The sequence below is a fragment of the Poromitra crassiceps genome, assembly GCF_964638095.1.
Source record: "Poromitra crassiceps genome assembly, chromosome: 1".
Taxonomy (NCBI): Eukaryota; Metazoa; Chordata; class Actinopteri; order Beryciformes; family Melamphaidae; genus Poromitra; species Poromitra crassiceps.
In genome coordinates this window covers 68,966,587-68,989,895 of record NC_139623.1, presented here as the reverse complement: position 1 = coordinate 68,989,895, position 23,309 = coordinate 68,966,587, and the positions used below count along the sequence as shown (strand labels likewise).

The window sequence follows — 23,309 nt, the reverse complement described above, 5'->3', positions numbered from 1 at the left end:
AAACTTAAGACTAATTGACAACTCTTCTCCCTCTCCCTTCACTCCCTGTTCCGTTCCTTTCGCCTTCAGTGGCTGAGGAACTGTAAGGACACGTTTCCAAGGTGTCCTGGTGAGGGGGTGATTACCTGCCAGCCTGGAGACTCAGAGGAGAAGGTAAAGGAAACTTAAGTTATTTACCGTAACCTACACAAATCAGTAGGTTTACTCTACAGACATAGATATTGAACAACTGCTTACATTCTTCATCTGTGCCCTGTATCTCTGTTTCTCTCTTTTATTCTGTCTCTATTCTTCTTTCCTCTCCCTCTGTTTTCATCAAACGGAAGTGTTTGCTCTCTTTGCATGTGAGCTGTGTGTATTATGATCCTACTGAATGGACCGAGTCTCTGTTTTAATACGATGATTCTTTCACTCGAGCCACTAAGAGTTGTTTTTTTTACAATATTTTTATTGGATTTACACATTTTCACACATGCAGACAGTGAGGATAGTAATAATTGAATTCACACACTACATACATAGGAAATCACAGAAAGTGTGGACCAAAGCAGCTCAAAAGGTAGTACATTGAAGATATATTCTGTTTTGTAACTGCTTGTACACAGATATATTACTTCGCATTAAATATTGCCTAAAAAACTCCAAGTAGCTCCCCATTTTTTTCACTTTGCACACTACATACATACCTTTATCAGAAAAGAAAAGACAAGACAATGGAAGAAAAACAAACAAAACAAAACAAAACAAGAGCAGACAAAGACAAACACTCAACATCATGCAAGAAATGTGAGTAAAGGTCCCCATACTCTTTCAAACTCCTCTGCTCTTCCTCTAGTTATGTATGTAAGGCGTTCCAGTGCCATACAAGATGTCATCTCCCTCTCCCAAACACGTGTTGAAGATATTTCCATTTTCTTCCAACATAGAGCTATCATCCTCCTGGCCTGCAGGCGTCCAAAGTCTATCAAAATCATCTGCTTTGAGCTAACAATAAAGTTCACTGGATATCTACCTAATACACACAGTTTTGCTTGGTGAGGGACCTCAACTTTAACAATTTTGCATATTGTCTGAACCACTCTGTCCCAATATTTCTTTTAATTTTCGGACAGCAATTTAAATGAGAGGTTACTGTGTGTTTATACTGTGTGGGCTAATCCTGTGAATGTGCCTGTTCTCTCTACTGTGCTGCTGTGCATGTGTTTGACTGATGCCTTGTCTTCCTCTCACCCTAACATGCTCTCTCACCCTAACATGCTCTCTCACCCTAACTGCTCTCTCGCTGTCTAGCAAATGGAGTCTCTTGCAGTAAGTCCTCTTACAAGTTTCTTTACTTCACCGCCTTATTATTCCTCTTAAATAAACTGCTTCATTTACTCTGCAGTCTGCACAAGAGAATCAGCTACTCAGTGTTTTTCCGGTGTTGCTTGCATGCATGTATGTGAAAGACGTGTGATTGTGTCCTTGTGCATCATGTGTGTTATATGTTATATATATATGTTATTATATATATATGTTATATGTGTGTTATGTTATATATATATGTTATGATATATATATATATATGTTATATGTGTGTTGTATGTTATATATATATGTTATGATATATATGTGTGTTGTATGTTATATATATATGTTATGATATATATATGTTATATGTGTGTTGTATGCTGTCAATGAATCTGAACCGATTTCTCCTTCATATCTTTTAGCAACTGGAGCTATGTCAGCGGCTCTACAAGCTGCACTTTCAGCTCCTCCTACTCTTCCAATCCTACTGCAAGCTCATTGGTCAAGTCCACGCAGTCAGCTCTGTGCCTGAGGTAAGACCAGGAAGTCAAATTGAGGTTGATCAGTACATTATTATACATAGTAACACAGCAGGGCATTTTGATTGGATCAAGAACATTCACCACACTGTGGTAGGAAAAGAAGCTGTAGACACAATCCAGTAGGGATGGGCATTTCTAGCAAAAACACTATTCGAAATTCGCTGGCCAAATTCGAATTTAATTCGAAATTCGAAAATAAAAATAAAAATGTAAAAAAAATTAAAAATGTTTTTTTTTTTTTTTTTTTTTGTGAGTGAAATGTTGCATTGTCTCCCCTGATTCTAAGTCTACGGCTTTATTAATTAATATAAAAAGCTTCTGCTGTGGATTTTTAGCTCAAACAAGCATTGCACCACTGAAGTAAAGAACATGTTACATGACATTGACATTTTCGAAAATAAAAAACAGTTTTGACAATCATGAGTGGTTCATTAAATATTTAGTAGGCTCAGGTCTGAGTGCCAAAGGGGTGCCAAAGTCACCCCCTCTCCCTCTTCATGGGATTTCATCCGCCATTCATTTTTCCATAAACCTTGCTTAAAATGCTTATAAAAATTGTTTTACTTGCTCAAACCAAGCGATTTGACTATACTTAGAATCAGGGGAGACAATGCAACATTTCACTCAATTTTTTTTTTTTTTTTTTTTTGAATTTCGAATTTCAATAATAAAAGTCGACCTTGATAATAACAACGATTATTCGAAAATTCGAAATTCGATGCCCATCCCTACAATCCAGTAGATGAAATACCACTGTCTGTTTGACTGGTGGCTCTGAAGTGCATCAGCTAAACACCTCAAATGTCAAGAGATTTCACCTGCCACCATTTGACAAATGTGACACCTTCTCTGTCGAGATGATTGATAGTAAAACAGGAAAACAAAATATCACTTTTTAAAGAATAGAGACACTGCATGGAATAGGCCACGCCCATCACGGGGGAAGAGCTCCGTTCATTTCCACACACCAGCGTCATTTTCCTTGAATTAAACATGGCTAAAAGCTGTTGTGTGGTGGGGCTGCGCAGAAAACAAATGTAAAAATCGCCAGTTAAAGTTGTTTTGTACTCCTGAGCAAAACAAGGAAGCCATTGAGAATTGGCGAGAAGAAAAATGTGTATCTAGCTGTCAAGAAGTAAGTTGGAGTGTTCATCTTCCGTATATACGATCTTTTGGTGCAACATGCAACCATGCACGTGACATAGGAGAACGCCAGGATTGGACAGGAGTTTGTGTTTTCCCCCGTCTTGGGCGTGGTTTCTGAATGATGACGCGTTACGCAGTGTCTCTATAGAAGGTGACTTAAGTCATTGGTTAGCAAAATGCTAACACTTTTACAGAGTGCATCTTTCTCATCTTGAAGGTAATGATTTCCCTCCAAAAGGAATATATACCATTTTGAACTCTTCACTTTTGTTTTTGTGTGTGTGTGTGTGTGTGTGTGTGTGTGTGTGTGTGTGTGTGTGTGTGTGTGTGTGTGTGTGTGTGTGTGTGTGTGTGTGTGTGTGTGTGTGTGTGAGAAATGCTTTCAATGTTGCTAACCTGAACCAAACACATTTCCACACCAGTAGCTAATAAAGGGAATCTTGACTATTGAAACTGGTCATATAAATGGTCCTGTGATGACAGAAAATAATCAAGTCCACAAACACTCGACCACAATCTGTTTCCCTCCCGCCTCCTAGCTGCTGAACATGTCTCGAGAGCTCACTGATCTGAAGACCAGCCTGCAAGCAGCAGAGGCGGCTGTTGCCAGCGACCTGGAACACACACACTTGGCCCACACTCATGCGCATGCTACCCAGGTGGCAGCCATGGCTGTGCCCAGCTTCCCCAGCTCCGAGGCAGCTGTGCAGGCCATCCTGGAGTGCCTTAGGAACCAAGAGTTCACCAAAGCTGTCCGCTACATCCAGGAGTGCAGGTGTGTAACACATCTGTTACGTGCAAGCTCACGCAGGCTGAAACAGTGAAATCATCCCCTGTCCACATGCACATACACACATACACACAGTACACACATACACACAGTACACACATACACACATACCAGTACACACATACACACAGTACACACATACACACATACCAGTACACACATACACACAGTACACACATACACACATACCAGTACACACATACACACAGTACACACATACACACATACCAGTACACACATACACACATATACACAGTACACACATACCAGTACACACATACACACAGTACACACATACACACATACCAGTACATACACACAGTACACACATACACACAGTACACACATACACACATACCAGTACACACACAACTTCACAAAGCACTGCCCCCTCATTATAGCCACACAAGGGTTACTGATGAGTTTTTGAAGACTGATACCGATGCTGATAATTTTGTGCACAAGCTGCCGATAGCCGATATTTTGTGCCAATATCTTTTACCATTTTACCAGTTTTATTCCCCCCCCCCAAAAAAAATCACAATTATTACATGTTTCCCCCAGATTTTTTTTTTTTTTTTTTGCAGGATGGGAAAGCCTTTGAAACTGCATTTAGGAACATGAAAGCTGTTCATTGAAACCCGTACTAGCTGGCCTCATCACACCTTCTTTCTCTCTCTCGCTTCCAGGAGGCAGTGGCCCGACGGCGTGTTCGGCGGCAGCTCGGAGAGCGAGGTCCAGACACTGCTCAACGTCTACTTCCGTCACCAGACCCTGGGCCAGACGGGCACCATCGCCCTGGTGGGCTCCCGCCAGGACCTGAGCCTCATCTGCTCCAAGCTACTGGAGCTGAACGGGGAGATCCGCGACATGATCAGCCGCGCCCAGGGCTACCGGGTGGTCACCACCTACCTCCCCGACTCCAGCGCCTCCGGGACCAGTCTCTGACAGGAGCTCAGGAGCCCCCTGCCCCCTGTGCCCCCACCCCCGCCTTTACCTCCCCCGCCGCTAGAGTCTGCAACCCCGCCGAGACCACCGCCTCCTCCTCCACCCTCTTCTCTGTCCCGTGTGAAAGTCGAGGCTCAGCACCGCAACACCTGGCCCTTACCCCCTCCTGTCTATCTGCCGCCCCGGATTCAGGGCTCCAGACAGACCGCCACTTTCCACCCCACCCAGAACTAGAACCACGTCCATACCTAGACCATGAGCCAAACCTTACTCTGCTGTCCTCATCTCCATCCACTGTAGACTCTGACACTTCTCTGCTCGAGTTTCCCAAACCCCCCGGCCTCTTCTCGTCCCACAGCTGTTCAAACATCCCAGGCCCCTGCTGGCCATTCCAACCAATCAGGGGTTTTCCACCGCCATGCGCGCAAGAACCAGGAAGTGATTACATCGATGAGAAATCTGATGTTTATTATTCTTTCAGAGGATATTCGTCACACAGTTCACCTCTGTTACACATGAACCATAACAAACACCCTTTATCATCTTACGCACCCAACATGCTCCCAACTGTAGCATCTGAACCCACCCTGCTCTCACATTCTGACACCCGCGCATCACCCATTCCCCCCCGTGGCTCCCACCTTCCCCGTTACCCCCATTCCCCGTACAAATACTCTGTTTCATGTTCAAGCCCATCACCAGACCCAGGTCATGACACTGCCTTAACCCGGGGTCCCGCCCCATCTTTGTCCCTCCTTGCTCCCGCTCCACCTCCTCCCTACCCCCCTGCCCGGGGAGAGGCTGCAGGATGGGCTTGTTGCTGCTCCCTCGGTGAGGCAGCCACACCCTTATCTCACTACTTGGGCAAGGTGGGACACGCCGCCCTGCCCCTGCTGAAAGCAGGGGGGCTCCTGAACCCCGAACCTTCAGATGTTCAGACCTGAGACGCCGAACCGGGAACTTAACCACAACTGAGGACCTACAGAGCTGAGAGGTGCTGCAGATCCAAACACCTGATCATAACTACTCCTGACCAACCTGCAGACCCCAAATGTCTGAGTAAGAGAAGATGGGCTCCCAGACACACCTGGGGGCCTGGAGAGACATTTTAAGAATCATATCCCAGAGATAAAAGGGATGTGTGATTGACCCACTGGATACTAGACACCTGCTATCTGCTGATAAAGACCTGATGTGATTATATTTGTGCATTAGCTTCGCTTTACGCGTTACGTGTTGTATAATAGATCTGCTTCTAATTGAAGTCCTGCTCGATGGTCATCAACGCAGCACCCGAGGAACCTATGAAGGCACTTAGCTAGGATTCTAACTTGCTTCCCAGAGGAACTGAAGGTGAGACTGAACCTGATTGACTGTTGTTGCCTCCTGTGGGAAGGACGCAGCTAAGCTGGTCGTATCACAAGATACAGTGAGGGAACTAGCCGGGACACTGTGGAACATCGCCGCTGGACTTTTCCCTATTGCACTAAGTGGAGTTTTGTTATGAGGAGGGTATATTACTGTTTGTTTTGTTACTGTGAGAGAAAAGGCTGCCACTTTCACTGAGAAGGAAAAGCCAAAAGCTGGAATGACTTTTCTCTCCTTTTCTTGTCTACTGTTGGAGATCTCCTTCCGAGGGGGAATTGTGCAATGCATGACTCAGTGTAATGCCTCCTACTACTACTGCTGTACTAGCGTCCCTTTTGCTCCCAACAGCTCTCTGACTCCTCCTGACTGACTGAAAGACAGATTGACTGACAAAAGATGCAGGACACTCAAGCATAGTTCTTTATGCCGTCCTTTGCTCTGTTTATATTCTAAAAAGCTTGTGTATCAGTGAAGCAGCTTGTCTGTCTGTAGACTACTGTGGTAAAAACATTGGTACACTCCAATCATGCCATTTTTCTGTGCACAGCGTACACTCGTCCGTGTGGCTAGTTGTAGCATATTAGTGAGTGTACACACTATATTTGTTACTGTCCTACACTGTAACATTGTTCACATGCCAAGAGGATGGTGCATGTATACACTGGGATATATATAGTCTTTCTCTCTGTATCATGCTGAGAAGTGACACACGATGGTCTTGTTACCACTGTACACTGTAGCATTATGTTTGTGGTTTGTAGGTACTGATAACACGTAAGGGAAATGCTGACATTCAGCACTCATCGTTGATGTTCAAAACAAAACTTGTGCTTACTACTGTTCTGAAGTCGAACACTTCCTGTTGTCAAGCTCATTTTGATTCCCCTCGTTTTCCTCCCTACCGGTTATTTGTCCTTTGCTGTACAAATATATTTTGCCTATTTATATATGATCAACTCTAAATCAACACTCATTCAACTTAGTTTTTATATTAGTGTTTGTTCCCTCAGTTCAAACATTTTAACTGCCGTGCATGCCATCTTCTGTGTACTGTATGAAGTGTTTGAAATATTTATTGACAGAATCATATTTTATCTGAAAGATATGTTTGTATGAGGTACAAAAGGGAGCTTTAAGCTCATGCGGGTATGTTTTGTTTTTTTCTGTGTGGGAGAATGTGTGTGCATGCCAAATAAGAAATTGCACATTTTTAAAGCTTTTTAGATAAAAAAAAAACTGTTGTTTTTTCACCTTGTAAATACTTTTACAGCCTTTGTGAAGTTGTTTGAGTTGATGCTCTGTACAAGTTGGTGTCAAAAGTAAAGACATATCAAAATGACTTGTGCATTTCAATCAGGAGTTTTTTTTTTTTTTTTACAATTTTCATAACTTGGAAAACTAACAGGCTCAGACAAAACAGAACAAAACAAAAATATACATATATCAACATTCCAATGTTAGTGTTGTGTTATCAGCTGCATCAAGTGCTTATTGTGCTTGTAAGAGATGTGCATGGAATCCCATGCAAGGGGTCCATGAAAAGTCAGCTGGGCAAGTTACTTGTCGCTTTCAACCTAAGTAGCTAAGTAGGCCAGAAATGGGTCCCAGATAGCCGAGAATTTCACAAGAGAATTGTTCCTCAGGAACCGGAGTCTCTCCATACGTATAACCGAAACCAGGTCCGTCAGCCAGAGCTTAAAAGAAGGTGGAGAGGGAGACTTCCACTCCTTCAGAATGAGTCTCTTGGCGACAGTCATCCCCTGCGTCAGAGACTGCTGCACAGCCGTGGGGAGGAGCAGAGAGGATTCTGAGCAGCCGAAGAGGGCGAGTTCCGCCTCCGGCTGAAGGGTTATTTTATAGGCCTTAGAGTACCAATCAAATATTTTGGCCCAAAATCCAGACAGTGAAGGGCAAAACCAAAAAGCATGGGATAGTGTACCCTCTGACACCTGTCACATAGACAGTGGTGAGACAGAAGGGTAGATCTTGTGCAACCTGGACTTGGAATAATGAAGACGATGAGTGACCTTAAATTGGATCAGCTGGTGTCTGCTGTTAATTGAGCAGAGTTGAACCACAGACAAACTCCTGTCCCATATAACCTCAGACAAGTCAACACCAAGTTCCTCCTGCCACACCTCCTTAATCCTCTCAGTGGGGACTCTGACACGGTCATCAAACAGACACAAATCTAGAGACAAGATGCCTGGAGTGAGGAGAGATTGACAAAACATCAGGAGAGAATCGTTCTTTAGTCAACAATTATGTATTCACACGTGCACAATAGTTATGAGAATGTGAAGTCTTTGGTGATTAGAATTCATTACATTCAACGGGGTGGTCGAGGGTTGCTACAAATCCCACCGAAATCACCGCATACGGCACAAGAGAGAACAGCTTTAAAGTTGACAGTTAATGTGTGATTGGTGGATGTGGCAACAAGCTCTGATTGGTTTAACGAAAGCACCCACACCCCTAATCAGCTATGAGCAGGAAAGGGAGAGGAATGAATGAAGAGCGAAGATAGTCTTCCTGCCTGAACTTATGCTAAGCTTCATTTCACTGGTTTCACTGGTTCTCAATCTCAACAAGGCTTGTGCAACTGGGACCTATTACTTTAAGTATTGCTCCTACCGGTTTGTTTCAAAGAGTGTACTCTGGTCCAGTGGTCCTACATCACCCTTTTGCTTCTTAATTTAGACCAGCATCCTATCATCTATATTGGAGACATACAACCAGCTACATTCAAGTGACCAAAGTCTGACCAAACTGAGCAAAGTCATTCCTTAGGAAGAGTGTTACAATTTATTTTACTTCAAATAGTTTATAAGTAAAGGGATAGTCCACATTTTTTAAAGTCTAGCCGTATTTGCTACTTACCAATGATGATGTTGATTGGTAGAGTCTTTCTCAGCACAATCCATCCTGTTCCTCATAGTCGCTCTGGAAGGTTGGGAGAAAAACAAATACAAGGTCAATGGGGCTCCTAATAAATAATTCAGCTCCTGTCTGTACAAGCTAACTGAGGCTCACTCAAATGTACTTTGTGTGACTGTGTGTGTGTGTGTGTGTGTACTGGATGACATTTGAGTGAGCCTCAGTCAGCTTGTACATACAGGAGGAGCGTGACCCCATTGACCTCACATTCGTTTTTGCCCAACTTTCCAGAGCTACTATGAGGAACAGGATTGACTGTGCTGAGAAAGAACTCTACCAATCAACGTCATCGGCAAGTAGCAAATACGGCTAGACTTAAAAAAAAGTGAACTATCCCTTTAAAGTAAGAGTACCGGTATGTACAACTTGAGTATGGTGTGTACACACAAAAATTGCACAAGTTTCCATGCAATACCTTTATTTCATAAACTTTATTTCCACTTACAAAAATAATTTCACTTTCAGTTAAGCACCAAGATAGTTGGGGGGGAATAGGACACCACATGCTTGAGAAGTTGCTTCCAAGAGCCAACCCAGGTAGACATTTACAACTATTCACCAAGAAGTAAATCTCAAGGTCCGTTATTGGCGGCAACTTCCACCTGTGACATAGGCATGTCATCCTGTGACATAGGCATGTCGTCCTGTGACATAGGCATGTCATCCTGTGACATAGGCATGTCGTCCTGTGACATAGGCATGTCGTCCTGTGACATAGGCATGTCGTCCTGTGACATAGGCATGTCGTCCTGTGACATAGGCATGTCGTCCTGTGACATAGGCATGTCGTCCTGTGACATAGGCATGTCGTCCCACTCACATGGCCCTAACCTTGATGGCAATCAGCCATGAGATCTGCATGAGCAATAGACGATAATCAATTCCAGACCAAAGTAAATGTTGGTGGGCTTAAAAATCCCCTAGTCAGACAATGTATGTGAAGCTGTAGGTGACATCACAGGACAGTCAGACAATGTATTTGAAGCTGTAGGTGACATCACAGGACAGTCAGACGATGTATTTGAAGCTGTAGGTGACATCACAGGACAGTCAGACGATGTATTTGAAGCTGTAGGTGACATCACAGGACAGTCAGACGATGTATTTGAAGCTGTAGGTGACATCACAGGACAGTCAGACGATGTACAGTATTTGAAGCTGTAGGTGACATCACAGGACAGTCAGATGATGTATTTGAAGCTGTAGGTGACATCACAGGACAGTCAGACGATGTATTTGAAGCTGTAGGTGACATCACAGGACAGTCAGATGATGTATTTGAAGCTGTAGGTGACATCACAGGACAGTCAGACGATGTATTTGAAGCTGTAGGTGACATCACAGGACAGTCAGATGATGTATTTGAAGCTGTAGGTGACATCACAGGACAGTCAGACGATGTATTTGAAGCTGTAGGTGACATCACAGGACAGTCAGATGATGTATTTGAAGCTGTAGGTGACATCACAGGACAGTCAGATGATGTATTTGAAGCTGTAGGTGACATCACAGGACAGTCAGACGATGTATTTTGAAGCTGTAGGTGACATCACAGGACAGTCAGATGATGTATTTGAAGCTGTAGGTGACATCACAGGACAGTCAGATGATGTATTTGAAGCTGTAGGTGACATCACAGGACAGTCAGATGATGTATTTGAAGCTGTAGGTGACATCACAGGACAGTCAGATGATGTATTTGAAGCTGTAGGTGACATCACAGGACAGTCTCATGCCCTTGCAGCGAGAGCACAGGTCCTGGCGGTGAGGCCTCCTCATGTTAATGTGCCGCTGCTTCCTCTCACAGCAGCAGGAGGTCTGGGAGCAGCCCTGAGAGGGAGAACAGTCATGGAACATTACTTGAAGGATGCCAATGTTTTGAGAAACTGACTCAACAAGAAAGTGTAATTTCTGCTCATGCAAGTCTAACAGGTTTCAATCCTCTGAGCTCAGAGACAATGGAAAGCAGTGAATCCAACTTGACCATTCAGAATGGGAATAAACCACATATTTCAGGGTTGATACAGTATGTTGGACAACCACTTGGTATATGATCTGTATTTCAGGGTGCCATTTTAAAAGCACATTTCCGTGAATAGTTGGCACATGGTAATTTTTTTTAATTATCAAATGGAATTCAACAACAAACCTAATCCACAACTAAGAATCGCGAACAAGAAAAGTAAATGCACCTTGCAGAGGATGGACTCCACTTTGTAGGGGTTGAACCCCACCTGACACTTCCGGCAGAGCTGCTTGTAGTACACCTGATGATGATAATAATGATAATAACAATAATAATAATAATAGTGTTAAGTTATTTTTACATGTGCAATTTTACCCAAAACTTACAGCACAGATTTACCATAAGTATATAATTGACCACTTACCTTACTGGTTCCAGAGATGCACCACACATAAGCACTCTCCCACCGGATGTTGCATTTTCTGCAGTGGAAAAAGCCATACCTCTGCTCCAGAAACTATCAAAAATGAGAAAAGCAGTTAAAAAAATAGACACTTGCAGAGTGACTTCTTGCACAGTTGTGTGTGTGTGTGTGTGTGTGTGTGTGTGTGTGTGTGTGTGTGTGTGTGTGTGTGTGTATATTATATCCTATATGTTTTAACTGCTTTTCTCATTTTTGATAGTTTCTGGAGCAGAGGTAGGCTATAGCCTATATATATATATAGCCTACAGACAAAATACACTTTTGCAATGTGACTTCTTGCAGTTGTGTATGGATACAATATTCCCACACCTTTTGATATAGCATTAGCCTATCATAGATCCACTTTAGACCACCAGACAGCAATTGAGAAAGAGCTTTGTTGTTCTCCATGTAGGAGAAACCTCTGCTCACCATAACCATACCTCATCTGGGGCTTGCTTCAAATGAATGCAATAAAAATCGAATTCAACAAATAGCGGTAGGCTACTCCAAAACCCACTTGAAACTCTTTCAAGGTCCCCTAGCTGCTACCTCTCACCCCCCCCCCAAATCTAATTTCTTCAATTGACTACAGCGTAGAGCAGAGATGTAGGGAAACAGTGGATGGCATGGATGAATCTAGAAGAGGCAAGAGGCCCACCTGGAAGTTGGACCCCCTTGATGCCCGATGGAGGCGTGCCTTCAAGTCCTTCTCAACAGTTGGATCCGTCTCAGCAGCGTCCTCGTCGTGGTCCACGGTGGTGTCAGCTTCATCCTTTCCTTCACATTCACGGTCATCGTGAAGCTCCTTCAGGAAGGTCCTGACGCTCCTGACGGGAGAGTAGATGGAAACGGGTCGCAAGAAGCGCAGGTTGTTCACCGGCGTGTTATACAGCGCCTTCCCGTCTGGTTTGGACGAATCCAGGCTCTTGCAGGACTTGGAGCAGACGAGATGGTCGCCTTCCTGGGAAAACAGCGTTTTGGGGCCAAGCGAGCACTGGACGATTTTATCCACCTTTGCGTTGACTTGCACGCCGCATTCCTTCGTGTTTGCCTTCCTGAGTCGAGAGGGTAAACTGGGGTCGACCTGGGACAGGATCACTTTGCAGAGCTCCAGATAGTTGAGACCCTGGGCGGTCATGAAGCGGCCCTGCTTTCCCCAGCATCCAGGGCCTTCAGGCGGGGCGAAGGGGCCGCAAGCAGCCGGTCCGCCGCTGACTGAGTACGGTGAACACGTGGACACGAACCCCTCCATCCGTGAAAACAAACCGGTCTGCCTTTCCTTTCCACTGTGATTTATAGATGTAGGCCGACCAACAACAGCCTCCCGTCTCACTCAGAGCACTGATTGGTTAATTGAGATCAGCAGTGAGCTTTATTGGAGCAACCATTAATTAGCCTTGGCAAAAATAATATTAGCTTAATAATAAATCATAGCTGCAATTTAGAAGGAGACTGAAAAGTGAAAAACAAACAAAAAACAACTCAACGCATATCTATGCCTCATTTGCACAATTAAAAGTTGCATGATCTAGGCCTATATGAGGGATCAGCCCGCTTCACTGGGTGGGGCAACGGCAATGGAACCCTAGGCTGTTTACATTTTAAAAACTGTGACAGTTCACACAACTTTAACATGACATGCATGTACATACATGTACTGTATTATACATCAAACTCTTGAGCTACTTCTGCTCTCACTCAGAATGTCAAAATATAAGCGATGTGATGTATAGTTTTTGAGATATTAATATTTGTTTGGCACAACTCATACTATTAACTGCACGATTAAGTTGCACAATGGCACCTAAGTGGGTGGGCAGTGTCTGTCAGTCAGTCAGTCAGTTATGATTTTGGTTCTTATATACAGTAGCCTAGTTAAAAGTGGGTGGGCCTCTACGTGAGAGATTTATAGTCTTCTTCTTAGTTAAAATTGGCTTAAGTGTGCTCTGTGGTGGTGGTGGTAATTAGGGACGATTAATTGCCATAATTCTACCTAATGATGATGTGATGTCACTCGAGCAATGATGACATCATCTGGTGACATCATCACTCACTGATGACGTCATCATTGAGTGTTAGAGTGACATCACTGGGCTACATGAATGCCTAATGACCGTCTCTGATTACTACAAGGAAGTATGATGCTTGATTTGAATCCACAAGTTAATGGTAACCTTATGGTAGATGGTATATGTTTCACAGACAAAAAAATTACTAATAATTTCATTAGGAAATTATGTCACCTCCTGTCAAGTTTTTCTGGAATTCTAGATTTGAGAATATTGATTGGAAGGCAGTTTGGAATATCAATAAGTAGTATTGTGTTACCAACAAAATTAGAGAAGTTTCTTTTACAATTTTACATTTGATTTACCCTGTTAGCCAGGTACTTTCAAGGTTCAGGATTGATATTGATATATTGATGGAATATGTGTGTTTTGTAATCTTGAAACTGAGACCATTATGTCATTTATTTTTTGATTGTTTATGTGCAAAATTATTTTGGATAGAGATAGAGTGTCTCTTCAAGGAGCTGACTGGTCCAACTGTTCACTTAGAAAAAATTTACATATTTTTTTTATGAAAAGAGTGATATTGATTGTAAAATATGATTTATTTTTAACCTTTTTATTTTATATGGGAAATACTATATACATAAGTGCAAGTGGACTACCAAGAAACCACACATACAACAGTTCAAAGTTGAATTCGGACATTACATTAAAACTTTATGTGGTCTCAAGAACAGCAAAGCCTTAAAAACTGTGAATATTTGTAAAGATTTAAATATTTTTATTAATGCCTGAGTTTATTCTTACATGATCCCCCTGTTTGTTTGTTTTGTTTGTTTATTTATTTATTTTATTTCTATCGAAGTGGCATACTCTGTACTGATGTTTAATGTATGCTTGTTGACTGTATGCTTTGGAATGAATAAAAAAAGAAATAAAAAAATGACCGTCTCTGAATGCAGGCAGCATTTGGCCTATTGCGTAGTATGCGCATACACACATAGGTGGCGCTACGCACCCATTCATGGACTTTTACCCATGGGCACGAGAGGCACTGCATCTATGCATATTGGCGCCATTTTGGAGCTAGGAGGGGGAAGAGAGCTGCAGAAGAGGACGCAATTGATCACAATTCACACTATCAGGTATGAAATTGCACCAACAAACAAATCCTGTTTGATTGTAAGGTACGAATATTTTCAATTACTGCTGCGAAAACAACAACAACAGCGGTATGTATGTATGTAACCCTGGATCGGAATCGGATGTATCCGAGGAGGAGTAGCCAGGCTTCCAGCGCTCGAGCGCAGCCCGCCTTCCTCGCCTGTGTTTCGGGCAGCCGTGTCGGAGGCACAGCGCTCGAGCGCTGGCTGAGCGGGTGGTTAGCTCGTCTGCTGTTAGCCCATCTGCTAAGCTAAGCTATGTCCACAAACAATGATTCGAAGTGGCTGCATGGTTGCGCGACCAGATAAATGACCACGATAACGTTACAGTTATGGCGTTTTGCTCTTTGTGCCCGCCCTCTATAGTTAGCTAGGTGACGCCAGCCAGTGTAATGCCAGGCTAGCAAGATAATGCTTACCAGCTAGCTAGCGTTAGCTAACGGTAAGCTAACTAGATTAGCCACGGTCAACATTACAGCAACAAGGCAGGAATAATGTGTTATGGCCTCGACATGCTCCTGTGTCAACAGTGCTGCGTGCGCACCTCCATTCAAAACACTGTTTCACAAACACAACTAACGTTAGATTTATTACTACCGAAATAATAATAATACGGATAATAAACCATCTGGTTGGCCAGATATAATGCATTGCTTTGGGCACAATCATCTGTTCATCCGAGTAATGTTATAGAACGATTTATTTATGGTTAATTGATTGAGGCAACAGAGGAATTAGAACAGTTTCACTCGTAATTTGCAGTCACAGGTAGATGTCTAATGTTACTGTGATTGATGAAAGCAGCACACCACAGGGCTCCTGCATACCTGCTGTTAGCCCCAACCTGACCCTACTACTGTACTCTGTGTATATATACTATATACTACTGTACTCTGTGTATATATACTATATACTATTGCTAGTCAGATTTTCTTCTGGGACTTGTCTGTTGAAGGGGAGTGGGTCTCAGATATGTCAGACCTGTTTCAGGAGTGTGGTTTTGGAGAATATTACTCTCAAAGATGTGTATAAATGTAGAGCCATTTAAATCTCAGATCCGTGCTGCTAACTGGTTACAGTCTCTTGGACTGAAGAAATTTGGCAGAAGCCAAAATTAAGAACTTATTGTTTATTCAAAAATGAATTTAAATGTGAAAAATATGTTGTGTTTAATTTACCTAAAAGCAAGAGGTCCTTATGTGCTCAGTTACGATGTGGTATCCTGCCTTTACATATTGAAACAGGCAGATACAGAGGGACGGTGGAGGAGGATAGGATTTGTGAATATTGTGAGTTGAAGGAAGTGGAGAATGAATTTCATTCGATTTTGTATTGCCCATTGTATCATGACTTACGAGAGATACTATTTAAAAAAAGTTCACTCCCCTGAGCTAAACTTGTTAGATTTTGAAGAAGGAGCCATACTTGAATTTCTTTTTGACAACATCTTTGCTTTTTCCGAATATATTTCACATGCGTGGGATAGGAGGAAAAAGATGACATATGATAGATAATTAATATATTTTACTTACTACATATTGTAGTTAAATCTGTGTTTTGCTGTGTGTGTGTTTGTATTGTTTATGCACCGGAATCGATACGGTAATTACTTTATGTTGATGTGTCTGATAATCCAATGTGGGATGGGTCATGTAATTTGTCCTGACACGTAAATAAAACTTTCATTCATTCATTCATTCACACGTGCACTATTAGGGTCACATGGTTTAAAAGCAGTCTTTCCACAGCCTGTGCCGTATATTTAGGAGAGGAGAAGCTTCCTTGTGCGGACAGGAACCTTGGGAGTTTGAATATTTCATGACATGTTTTGCTTCCCAGGTGCGCTGGATTTGCGTTGATCACTGACTGAGCCGCCGTCTCCGTGTGACTGCACTGCCTGTGTTTGCTCGCCGCGTGCAAGCGGTGCACCATGATAGTGAGATCAAACGCACCCTGCTGTAAATTCAGCACAGGCTGTGGAAAGACTGCTTTTAAACGGTTGTTTGACGCAGCAGTACCATTTTAACAGCACCGGCTAAATTACTGGCTTCCGTAGGAGGACTATCATATCTTCGGATCTGCAATCGGACATTGGAGACGGGTAGGAGAGCGTTTTGAACAGCCTTTCCCCCTTATTGCCTATGAGAAGGCTGTGTGACCCTGACTGCTGCATGAGTGTATATAATATACAGAGTACAGTAGTAGGGTCATGTTGGGGCTAAGGGTCACACAGCGTTCTCATAGGCAATAGGGGGGGAACGGCTGTTCAAAACGCTCTCCTACCCGTCTCCGATGTCCGATTGCAGATCCGAAGATATGATAGTCCTCCTGAAACAACTGTTTAAAAGCAGTCTTTATTCTCTACTGCAGACTGTCCTGTGTTCGACTAGCGATAAGAACGATATGACTTCCAGTCGGATTTTCAATGTATAACGATTATGCACAAGTCTAAGGCCATGTTTACACGACAACCGTCTCTGCATAAAACTGCAAACTAGCGTTGCCTTCTCACCTTTTATTTAGCATTTATACACAGCGTTTGTGATAACGATTTGCGTGCAGACTTGAAAAAAGACGCAGAGCAGCGTCAAGTGAGCCAGAATAATATTGAAACTTCTGGTTAAAACCTTCACAATAATCGTAATTAAATAAACTAATAGTCTTATTGATGCATGTCGCAACGTGTTTTGTGTGTGATCCGAAAGAAGACAGAAGACACAGAACACAGACAACTAAAAGTCAATTTTAACACGCAGTGAGTCGACGACCCTGATTTTTATTTACCCAGTTATAAAATACGGCTTTTATTTTCAAGGTAAAAACGCCTAGCTTCCCCTATTTTGTCTGTTTCTAATGGATAGGGGTGTTGGAAAAAATCAATTCACCTAAGTATCGCGATTTTTAATGTCACAATTTTTTTAATCGATCTTTTATTCCAGAATCGATAATCGCAAAAAAAAAAAAAATTGGGTGCCCGCAGTCAGGCCATTCACTGAACAGCAGGCCAGGCGCCGCCTACTGGTTTACTAGTGGTTTTATTACTTTATTAGTTAGTCTGAAGTAATAATTACACTTCAGGGTTAAAGTGGGTGCATCTCATTGTAAAATTGGACTTCAAACGGCCCAAATCTGGCTTCAAACGGCCCAAATTGGGCTTCAAACAGCCCAAATTTCACGCGCGTCGGCCCATATCGGCCTGGCCTGCTTGGTATCTAATGCCCGGCCTGAATTATGATCCCAATCTGCCCCTGTTTTTAACTATATCGCCCAGCCCTACTCATGATATAATATACAGTCTCTAGTGTATGATTTAACTTTTCCCATGTTCTAATCTAGTGTAAAAAAGCAAACAAACTGAAAAAAGAAAAGAAAAAAAGAAACAAAAGTCGTAATATCGAATCGCAATAATCGTAGAATCGCAATACTTAAGAATCGCAATATAAATCGAATCGGCACCCAAGAATCGTGATAGTATCGAATTGGGAGATAAGTGAATCGCCACAGCCCTACTAACGGACTTGATTTATCTTTGTGATTAAAGTTTAAATTAATTTTCCACGCGATAGAGTGACACAGAAGTCACAAATGGTAGCATAATAAACTGCTCCAGAATGGATTACTGAATAAAAATCCAGTACTTGAAGCAATTGAAAACATTTTATTTTTCTATTTCCCTGTCTTGTGTGTGTGTGCATGATGAGGGGGGATAGATTGACAGCAAGGCACGCTGTGGCGAGAGAGAGAAAGATGCTGCTACAAATCCCAAGGTGCACCAGTGCATGTTCAAAAAATATTTAGGTGCATTGGCAGATTTTAAGGTGGGAAAATGCGTGTAAATAGGCGCACTCTGGAGCCCCGGGGGGGGGGGGGGGGGGTGGGGGGGCAGGGCCGGCTCACCCTACAGGCGAAACAGCATCCTGCCTGGGGCGCCAGTTCGGCTAGGGCGCTGTAGCCCCTCACAAAACAACAACAAACAAATGAAAAAATCGCTGGTAGGCGCCCCCTCCTTTTCTGCACAATCAGTCTATAGACTTTGGGGGGGATTTATAGACCCGAGTTTAACTACGTCTACTCTTAATGCATTGTCCTATTCTTCCCAGGCACCGCGGCAGTACACAAATTACCAGGAAAAGTGCAAATACTCAACTAAAAATAGACTCAGGGAGATGTTGCAGTAGGGTTTCAAATCTTTACTCAACTCATATGATATTATAAAAGGTTATAAAGTGGTAATTCCAGCAGCTGAATTCACTATGTAATTATCTCTCTCTTGTTTCACAGAATCAGTTCTGTTTCCTTCATCAGTTGCTTATGAGATGGTTTCCTTTTCACGGCTGCTTTATGACAAACACCATCTGAGTGGCGACTTAAAGTAGACGTTTTGTAACATGGGCTGGTGAAAGACTCACCACCGTACATTTTTCAAATCCAGCAGCTCATTTCACCCTTATGATGCTCCAACCATGGATATAGTGTGCGCCATTTCTCCTGAAACTTATCTTTACATTACCGGTGCTGCGTGTCTCAGGATCGTCAACGTCGTTCTCATTCTCTGGTTCAACAACAAAGTTGACATCACGATTCACTGGCACTCGGCATCGGGAGGATTAACGTTATTATCGATATCAGATTCTTCATAATCAATAACGTAAATCAGTGGTTCTCAAATGGGGGTCCGGGGGTTCCAGGGGGTCCCCAGCCAAAAGGGGGGTAATTTATTTTCGCTATAATTCCATTCATAAGTAACACAATGACTATTTGGTAGAGGTCGACCGATAGTGGAAAAGGCCGATACCGATAGAATAACGATAGTTTGGAGCAGGGAAAAGCCGATAGCCGATTAATCGGCCAATAGCCGATAGCCGATTAAACGGCCGATATCATACCCCCGCGGGGGGAAAAATCGACACAGTTGTAAATGAACAATCTTTTTTATTTATTAGAAAACAACACTGTTGAAATGAACAAATAAAATAAAAAAATCTGGAATCTGGATGAAATAAATACCTAAATAAAATAAATATATAAATTCTCTGTACTCTGTACTGATTGAATATCAAAATCAAAATATTCAATAAATCTGGAACTGAACATAAAACCAACCATAACAAATTAAAATATATAGTAGCCTATCTATGGGAGGCTGGAGCTATTTTAAATTTTTGGCTGGACTGCAACAGCTGGGCCAGACCTGCAAACACAAATGTCTGTCACTGACTGACTGACAGACTGACTGAGTGATGAAGTTACATCTTAGTAACAACAGTTAGTCTTGTTGAGCTATTAAAGTCAGTAATTCCAGTTGAGAAGCTTGATATTATAATGGAGAAAGCAGAGCTTGTCTGCATGCTCTCCAGTAAGGCGGCTCCTCCGCTTGTCGTATATGATCCCGACCTCGCTGAACACTCGCTCACTTGGGACCGTGGACGGTGGCGGACAGAGATATTTTCTGGCCAGTGCAGCAAGTTTTCGAAATCTCTCCTCATTCCTCTTCCACCACTCCAAAGGCTGGGTACTCCTATCAACCACTGGCTCTGTCAGGTAACGCTCCAGCTCATTTTCAAAGCTGGACTGTGGCTGGGGTTCTTCAACTGTGTGGTGAGCTGCTCCAAGAAGTTGAGCATACAGACTCTCCAGAAGAGTTGGAGAGGGATTGGTCTGGGCTGGATCCTCTGCTTCACCAGTCACAGTTTCTCCCATGCCTTGTGCTGCTTCTTCTTTCAGCCAATCTTTTGCTTTCTCTGTTGTAGCAGCTGAAGTGAAGGCCTTGCCCTTGTAACGGGGATCAAGAACAGGTGCCAACACCAAACACTTTGTGTCCTCTGCCTTGGAGAATCGCCTGGTCAGGCTGTCAAGCATGGTCTTCCGCAAGGTTTTGATGCCTGCTGAAGATGGTCCCCCCTGTTGCAGCATCAGTTTCAGAACAGATGCACTGGGGATTATGCATGAGGCGGAAGACTCTGAGTCGCTCATTTCCTTTGTCACTTCCTCAAGTGGTTCCAGTGTGTCAATCAGGTTTGACACGATACCCCACTGTGCAGCAGGTAAGGTGCTGATGTGGCCATGGTCACTGGCGTACATATTCAGTGCACGCCGCTGCTCATACATCCTCTGCATCATGTGCAGTGTTGAGTTCCAGCGAGTCTGGACAGCTTGGATGATCTCGTGTGGTGGGAGGCCAAGCTCATTTTGAATTGCTCTCAGCCTTTGTTTGGCCAGTACAGAGTGGCCAAAGTGACCTGCACAGCTCTTCAATGTGGCAATAATGTCCAGCACAGCTCTCTGACTGGAAATACCATCGTTGATTACAAGCTGTAGCGTGTGAGCAGAGCAGCTTACATCTAGAAGCTCAGTTAGCCTCATGCCCCTCACCATGTTGGCTCCACCATCCCTTAGAACAAGAACCACACGGTCTGCGTTGATTTCCCAGGTTTCCAGCATTCCCAAAAATGTCTCTTGGATGTACTCTCCTGTATGTGATCCGGTCATAGGCTTGACATTTAACACAACCTGCTTTCTGGTCCAGTCCTTTTGGATGAAATGTCCTGTGAGGCTCATCAGTGATTCAGTCTTGCCTGACCAGCAGTCAGTTGTGAAGGACATGTATGGTGCCTCTTCTGGTGTGATCTTTTTCTGAACATTAGCATATGTCTCATCAAGCTTGGTCGTACGGTAGAACTTTTCATCTTTAATTTTGTACCGGGGCTCAGCAAGTCCCATAAGCCGCTGAAAACCACCATCTGAGACCACTGTGAATGGCTGGTTGTCTGTAGCTATCATCTCAATAATGGCCTTGTCCATCTTCTTGGTCCTTGGGTCTGAATCTGACCATTTTGTCTGTTGATCAAATAGTTGAGAGACTGTGGCCTGTGTTGGAGCCTTCTTTTGATTGTCAGCCTTTTTCTTCAAGGCCTCAGAATGGGCCTCTGGATGGCAGTGCTTAAGGTGATTCCACAAGTTGGAGGTATTTTTTGTTTTGGCTGTTGATGATCCCATACTTATAACCTTATCGCACACTCCACATCTTGCTTTTCCTGGGGCCATTTCCTCATAATAGTCCCATACAGGGACTCTGTTTCCTCCAGCTGCCATCTGTTGAAACAAGAAAATAAAAAAATATATTATATATTAAATATATTAAACTAACATATATGTATGTGTTTCTATATTCACAATTTAACTTAGGCTTTAATATGGGTTGTTTCTTAAGATTGTTGTTCAAATAAAAAAAAACTCAGATCGGCTAAAGTTAAGAAATGATCATTGTCATCATCACAGAAGCTTCCTAATTTAATTTATCAGTCAACATCAGTCACGTGGGGTCACTGGGGACCCAGGAGTAGAAAATAAACAAACTCAGCTGCGTGCAGCGTGTAACAGCAAAGATAATTGAGAATGAGAAGGCAAGAGTATAGTGCCTTTTTGAAAACAGCGCTGCGGCCATTTTGGCCTGAAATACGGCTCCTTGCTGGGGCAGAATGGGCAGAAGCCTAGTCACCAAAATGGCGGATTAGGTGTGTGCTGTCGCATCTTTACAATAAAAGGTCTTGGTTACAGTAAGCCGCTCCGTTTAGCAAACACAACAAAGGAGAGAGATAACTACTTTTCACACTCTGTTTTGGATTAAGAGATGTCCTGAAGTGTGACGGTGGATTAAAGACTTGATGACAAAACATCGGTTGATTTGGTGGATTATAGTCTTCATGACAGAAAGAACAGGACACCCGATGGATTAACTTTACATGGATGCGAGTTTTACTGCGGAGTGCGACTTTCTGCTTAACTGCATGTAACGTTACACTTTTATCGTCAATGCATTCCTGGGAGTGCTTATTCTTTTCGTGAATGGATTATTTTACGTCGCTGGATTTGGAAGGGAAAGCAAATTGGTGAGTTAAAAGTTTAATGGGTCTTGCTACGGGTCTCACTATTTGCCAGATTGCAATTTTTAGTTGAATCAAATGCATTGCATTCATTGAAGGCTTTTCCATTGAGCGAAGTGCTTGAGGTAAACTTTACGCCCGCCCTCGTCCACAGCAGCATGCTTGCGCTAGTAAAATACAGAGAGTATAACGTTAACGTTAACACATAACGTAGTCTACATTGAAAAACGTAATTAAAAGTCTGTCTGCAACATTAGTCTCGCAGTGCCAGCCGTAGATGATACCTCCGCCGTTGATGACATGACTAGTGACTAGTGACTAGCTGCGCTCTCTCTCCCCCCTCCACTGCAGTTGCAGCAGCATGCTACGCGGCGCTAGCAAAACACAATCAGACAGCATGGCTGCCTGCGTTCGGTAAAGCGGCTTCTTCAATATGCCATATGATGAACAGCAACCTTATCTTGCCCACAATTTACTAATAAGGCTGTCTTAAAGTTAACTTCATTTAAATATAGGCAAAATTATCTCAGGTACACAACAATGACATTACCTTGACTTCTTGTTTGGAGCCTCCATATGATGTGCGTCCTTGCGTGGCTGGCAGAGGCTGCTCAGGCATCGGCCGCTATCGGAGCTCACATCCGCCGATAACGATAGTTTTTAAAACATGCTATCGGCGCCGATTAATCGGCCAATCCGATTAATCGGTCGACCTCTACTATTTGGGTCATGGGTTTTATGCACTTTCTGTAATAAAACATCTAAAAGCATCAATCATATTATCATATGGGGGACCGT

The 23,309-nt window shown here is 43.1% G+C and overlaps 4 protein-coding genes across 4 annotated transcripts in view; 2 read left to right on the top strand and 2 right to left on the bottom strand.

The window, feature by feature from the left end:
- The window catches only part of fryb (furry homolog b), a gene marked incomplete at its 5' end in the record, with an annotated part of 215,811 nt that extends 208,403 nt beyond the window's left edge, over positions 1-7,408 (top strand). The window contains 5 exons of the mRNA XM_083643518.1: positions 70-153; positions 1,291-1,308; positions 1,713-1,823; positions 3,518-3,753; positions 4,458-7,408. Coding sequence (XP_083499644.1) covers positions 70-153; positions 1,291-1,308; positions 1,713-1,823; positions 3,518-3,753; positions 4,458-4,716 — 708 coding nt within the window. The 3' untranslated portion in view covers positions 4,717-7,408. The remainder of the gene's footprint in view (positions 1-69; positions 154-1,290; positions 1,309-1,712; positions 1,824-3,517; positions 3,754-4,457) is intronic.
- A 3,299-nt stretch (positions 7,409-10,707) lies between these two features.
- Positions 10,708-12,705, bottom strand: zar1l (zygote arrest 1-like; the record flags this gene model as incomplete). The annotated part of the gene is made up of 4 exons (XM_083653704.1): positions 10,708-10,851; positions 11,214-11,288; positions 11,412-11,504; positions 12,112-12,705. The coding sequence occupies 4 exons, from the start codon at positions 12,703-12,705 to the stop codon at positions 10,708-10,710; spliced, it is 906 nt and encodes a 301-aa protein (XP_083509830.1).
- Positions 12,706-14,549: 1,844 nt separating this feature from the next.
- The window catches only part of pds5b (PDS5 cohesin associated factor B), a 179,585-nt gene continuing 170,825 nt past the window's right edge, over positions 14,550-23,309 (top strand). The window contains exon 1 of the mRNA XM_083641614.1: positions 14,550-14,610. The gene's annotated coding sequence lies outside the window, so the exon portion shown is untranslated. The remainder of the gene's footprint in view (positions 14,611-23,309) is intronic.
- Positions 19,918-21,429, bottom strand: LOC310791923 (zinc finger BED domain-containing protein 4-like; the record flags this gene model as incomplete). Its single annotated transcript, XM_083653606.1, has 1 exon — positions 19,918-21,429. One exon carries the CDS (start codon positions 21,427-21,429, stop codon positions 19,918-19,920), a length of 1,512 nt encoding a protein of 503 aa, XP_083509732.1.